Here is a 4,962-nt window from a genome sequence, read left to right on the forward strand (position 1 = left end):
TTTTTTTTTTTTTTTTTTTTTTTTTTTTTTTTTTTTTTTTTTTTTTTTTTCTCCCCCTCTTCCACCTAAGCATGACCATAAATTTAAGACACAAAATGGAAGTGTTGTCTTGTCGGGCCTAAGAATTGGGGTAATACAAACAACATAAATTACACTAAACCTTATTTTGACACTCTCATTTGAAGCATACTAGAGTATGTTGAGAGCTACAAAGCAAAGAAAGGAGGGCCTTACTGAGTTTCACTACATCCACTATTGCACCAGCCAACTCTTCATAAATTATCATCAAGGATGGTGGACATTACCAGCCCTTGAACAAATGCACAGCGTTTTCTTTTCTCTTCCTCGTCCTGCACGGACAGGGGCGACGACGGGATGCTCCTGTCACGTACAACCATGATTTTAGATCCATTAATGGAGAAGTATTCAAATGATGGCCATGATTTTGGTACATGTACTTAATGTTCTGTTTCCATGTCTACTAAAGCTAGTCCCACACCAACTGGACTCGAAATGACAAGATGACCAAAGAGAATATTTATTCACGATGCCATGGATTTAAAGAAAAATGAATGTCGGACTACACTAAACAGTAATAAGAACTCGTTCCTCGAACTTATCACATTCCATTCGACAGAACTTTCGACAAAAGAGATACTATCTTGGGCATGACCATGTGCACTAAAGAACTTGCGAGATAAATTGTGATGTAATAGTAGGAATATATCAGTAACATACCGTTCTAATGATTTGTCTGGTGAATTACACTTCATGGAGTTTGGTTCAGCCGACAAGTGAGGTTGAACACTGCCATAGTCATCAGCCATTGGTAGAATAAACGATGACAGCAATGGATCGGGCGCTGCATTCGAGGTAAATAAACCTGAAGAACCCCCAAAGAGAGACTGCAAATTTCCTTCTTGAAGCTCTTTCCTCAACAAAGAGAGTGTCGAGTGTGAGCCACCTTTACGAGATTTTCTCTTACGCTGCATGTAACCATTAGTTAAGGAATCTAAGCATGGGGTTAATCTTGCAGTCTGCTCGAGTTTCATATAGATCTCAAACAAACATAGAAAAAAATCCCTCACAGAGAAATAACCTAAAGAATGTCATCCAATAAGAAAAATTAAACAAAAAGCAGTGGTAAATATCAGAAATAAACAAGTCCAGAAACCCCCCCCGAGAAAAGTCATCGAGTAATCTTCGGTGAATCTATAAGACGTGATCGGAGTACAACTGAAATCGTTGAAGACACAAAGCTAGGTGCACACCAACCTGATCTTTAAGAACAAAACTACATGAAGAGCATGAATGTGAAGCAATCTCAATGAGGGAAAAATCATAGAATGTTAAAAAAGAAAAGATGGAAACTAATTTTAACATGATAAATAGAAGGATATCTTGAAAATATTTCCATGCTGCAGGGATATATGCGCAACCATGTCAACTCCCACTCTCATGTCACAGACTGGACACACCTGCAGAATAATAATATTTCAATCTTAAATTATCGAAGCTATCGTTTTTGAGACGTATGATGAATAGCATTATACACTGCACCATGAACACCAAGGAATTCACTGTTGGCTAAAATGAAGACATACTGAACAAGGAGATGAGTGACAACAGCACTGATATCAAAATTATATCTCCATGATGAACATATTTGATAAATAACTCTCAATAGACTTCGTCTCATCCTCTCAATCCCCTAGAAAATTTCCAGACCAGCTTTCCAACGAATAACCTAGGGTGCATTCCCCTGTAATACGCTTGCTTTATTCCTAAAGAGAGGACCATGAACGATTGTACGAGATATGGTTCTACAAAACACCCTTTTATTCCAAATATCTTAAAGAGCCACCAGCAATGGGAGTAAATGGACAATACAAGAATAGGTGATCTATATCCTCCGTACGAATTCGACAGCGGCGAGCAAAAGGGTTTTTCTTATGAATTCTATCAGAGCTGTCCTGATTACTGGTTTACAAGTACAGTTTCTTGATTTTTTTAAGTCCCAACTAGTTGGTGGCAGGGGAAATTAAGGCTTTTATTATGTTAAGTTATTTCTTCACTTCTCCAAGGAGGGCCCTAAACATTTGAGATGGACAAGCTGTCTTCATATACTACAGAATATTGGACTACATGAAGGGAAAAGAAGGGGATGTCTTCTCAGTTGAAAGAACGAAAAAAATAAAGTGCAACGTTCCATTCGGATATATATATAATATATATATATATATATATATATATATATATATAAGAACGTTAGGTATGTATTTAAGCCGGACAATGATATCAAAAGCTCGATCAAAATTAACTACATTCAGAAGCGAAATATGCAACAAAACGATTTTGCAAGGATCCATACCCCATTCCTTGCCTCAATAGGATGCTCTTCATCAATGTGACAGCACAATCCGACTATATCAAAAAATTCTGAGCAAAATGGGCATGGGAACTCCTCCCTTATATCATCATCCCCTTCAAGTTCTTCAAACCCCATGAACATACCTGAAGAATGTTGAGCTACTATAGAATGAGTCCAACACAGAAGGTGAACGCAAAAGGATCATAAAGGCACCAACACATACAAATGATAATCTTAAAACAAGTTGAAGCAGCAAATGTTATAATGATTTACAGCAGAAAGTCAGATGCGTTGTGTCTTAATAACAAAATCTTAAGTTCAACACATCATAATCTTACTGATGGCCATTTTCAGAAGCCAGCCAAAGAATCTAGATAACCAACGTACTTCTTTTCTTACAAATTCAGTGACCATATTTTTCAAGATACACAAAGCAGACTCTACGAAGTATTTCTTGTACTAATGCATCTTAAACATCTACTCAATTTCTCGAGAAAAATAACACATCAAAACGTCCAACCGTAATTATCTAGTTAAAAATAAAGCCTCAGAGTAAGGAAAAAGGAGATGGCATGAAAAGATCCAAATGTTATCCATATCTCAACACCGTTAGGGATCACGACCCTCCACAATGGTATCATATTGTCCACTTTGAGCCTAAGCTCTCATCACTTTGCTTTTGGTTTACCAAAAGACCTCATGCCAATGGAGATGTATTCCTTGTTAGACGAACACGACTCTCCACAATGGTATGATATTGTCCACTTTGAGAATAAGCTCTCATGGCTTTGCTTTGGGCTTCCCAAAAGGCCTCATCCCAATGGAGAGAGTATTCTTTGTTTATAAACCCATGATCATTCCCTAAATTAGCCAATGTGGGACTTTCATCATCTAACACCTCCCCTCGAACAAAGTGCGCCTCCCCTTAATCGAGGCTCAACTCCTTTGGAGTCTTAGTCATTTTTTACTGACTTCGAGGAGGTTTGACTCCTTTTTTTTTTTTGGAGTCCTTTGTTCGATGTTTGAGGATTTACCCATCTATTGGCACGACTAAGTTTAGGGCATGGCTCTGATACCATGCTAGACGAACACGACTCTCCACAATGGTATGATATTATCCACTTTGGGAATAAGCTCCCGTGGCTTTGCTTTGGGCTTCCCCAAAAGGCCTCATACCAATGGAGAAAGTATTCTTTGTTTATAAATCCATGATCACTCCCTAAATTAGCCTGATGTGGGACTTTCATCATCCAACAATCTCAACACCCCTCCACAATGGTATCATATTGTCCATTTTGAGCATAAGGGGATATATTCCTTACTTATTAACCCCTTAATCAGGGGATGTGGAATCCCAGAAATCAAGGCAGGATCGAAATTCAAGTCTTTGATCTCACTTGACACTTTCACCACACTTAGCAAAAAAAAAAAAAAAAAAAAAAAAAAAAAAAAAAAAAANTGTTTTGATCATCATCATCATCATCTGTTTTTCCCTTTTATCCGCAGATGGCAACATTTTCAGAGGGAAAAAGTAGATTTGAGGTAACAAATAACATAAGTGTACGGGAAAAGTTCAGTCGTGATCATCAGAAAAGCAATTGGAAAGACGAGGAGTTCCAAATCACTGGAAAGTCAGTAAACGATGAAACAAAGAAAGAAAAATAAGATGCACCTAAACCAGATCGTGATAGAAGAGCAGATTGGTAGCGCTTGGAAGCAGAAGAAAGACGAGCAGTCCACGATTCAGCATCCATAGCTCTTCCCTCGCCGGAAATTAGAGTTTCCGACTAGCAGCTTCAATCTGCAGCGCTTTAAATGATTCCAAATACAAGAACAGCAAATTGAAAGCAAAATGAAAACCCTAGAAAGTGAATTTGCAGAGGGAAATGGAAAGAGAATTCGAGCAGTGAGAGAAGAGTGAGAAACGAGATGAACTGCGAACTGAAAATCGATTTTGGTTCTCTCGAACGTGAAATTCACAAACCAAAATCAACCAAAGAGAACAAATATTTGTTGCAACTCAACATTTATACATATTTCTTCTTTTATTTCTATTTTCTTTTTCTAATTTTCCATTTCTGTTCCCAAAATATATATATTGCCAAAATTACAGCGTTCGTTGTCCTATGAACACAACTCTGCACGCTAGCTAGTATGATATTGTCCACTTTGAGCATAGGCTCTCATGGCTTTGCTTTGATCTTTCCAAAAGGTCTCGTACCAATATAGATACTATTTCTGTATTATATACCCATGATCATTCCGACGTGGAACTTTCATCATCCAACAGGTTGAGTTCGTAATTTTTTTAATTTTTTTATTTTTGGATTGGTCTGAGTTGGGGAGTGAATTTATTTAAAATTTTGTTTTTAATTAAGGAAAAATGTTATTTAATAAAATATATATTTATTTATTTTTAAATATTTAATTAATCTTTTTAATTTAAATATATATATTTTAAAAAACTACGTAATAAATAATTAAAAATTATTTTAATGAGTTGGCGAAGATTAAATAATCTTAAAAAAATAATTATATATATATATATATATATTATATATTATATATGACGTACGGTCGCCTAAAGGTGG

General features: G+C 36.4%; 1 protein-coding gene across 2 annotated transcripts; it reads right to left on the reverse strand.

Moving 5' to 3' along the window:
• Positions 1 to 82: 82 nt before the first annotated feature.
• Positions 83 to 4,394, reverse strand: LOC111780497 (protein DEHYDRATION-INDUCED 19 homolog 3-like). 2 transcript variants are annotated; one of them, XM_023660920.1, is made up of 5 exons: positions 4,044 to 4,394; positions 2,372 to 2,514; positions 1,401 to 1,478; positions 739 to 992; positions 83 to 381 (listed from the first exon to the last, which is right to left on the reverse strand). In XM_023660920.1, exons 1-5 carry the CDS (start codon positions 4,123 to 4,125, stop codon positions 273 to 275), a joined length of 666 nt encoding a protein of 221 aa, XP_023516688.1. In that variant the 5' UTR covers positions 4,126 to 4,394; the 3' UTR covers positions 83 to 272. The 2 variants fall into 2 exon arrangements, with proteins under 2 accessions (XP_023516688.1, XP_023516687.1); XM_023660919.1 differs by having other exon boundaries at positions 2,372 to 2,529; positions 4,044 to 4,388.
• Between the last annotated feature and the right edge of the window lie 568 nt (positions 4,395 to 4,962).

Source organism: Cucurbita pepo, chromosome LG18 (genome assembly GCF_002806865.2).
Source record: "Cucurbita pepo subsp. pepo cultivar mu-cu-16 chromosome LG18, ASM280686v2, whole genome shotgun sequence".
In the NCBI taxonomy this organism is placed as follows: Eukaryota; Viridiplantae; Streptophyta; class Magnoliopsida; order Cucurbitales; family Cucurbitaceae; genus Cucurbita; species Cucurbita pepo.

Coding starts and splice junctions, on each gene's coding strand:
- LOC111780497 (XM_023660919.1), bottom strand. CDS start 4,125: ATGGATGCTGAATCGTGGACTGCTCGTCTTTCTTCTGCTTCCAAGCGC. Junction 2,530..4,043: donor TCTATCACGATCTGGTTTAG/GTGCATCTTATT, acceptor ATTCTATAGTAG/CTCAACATTCTTCAGGTATG. Junction 382..738: donor CCAGACAAATCATTAGAACG/GTATGTTACTGA, acceptor TGTACGTGACAG/GAGCATCCCGTCGTCGCCCC.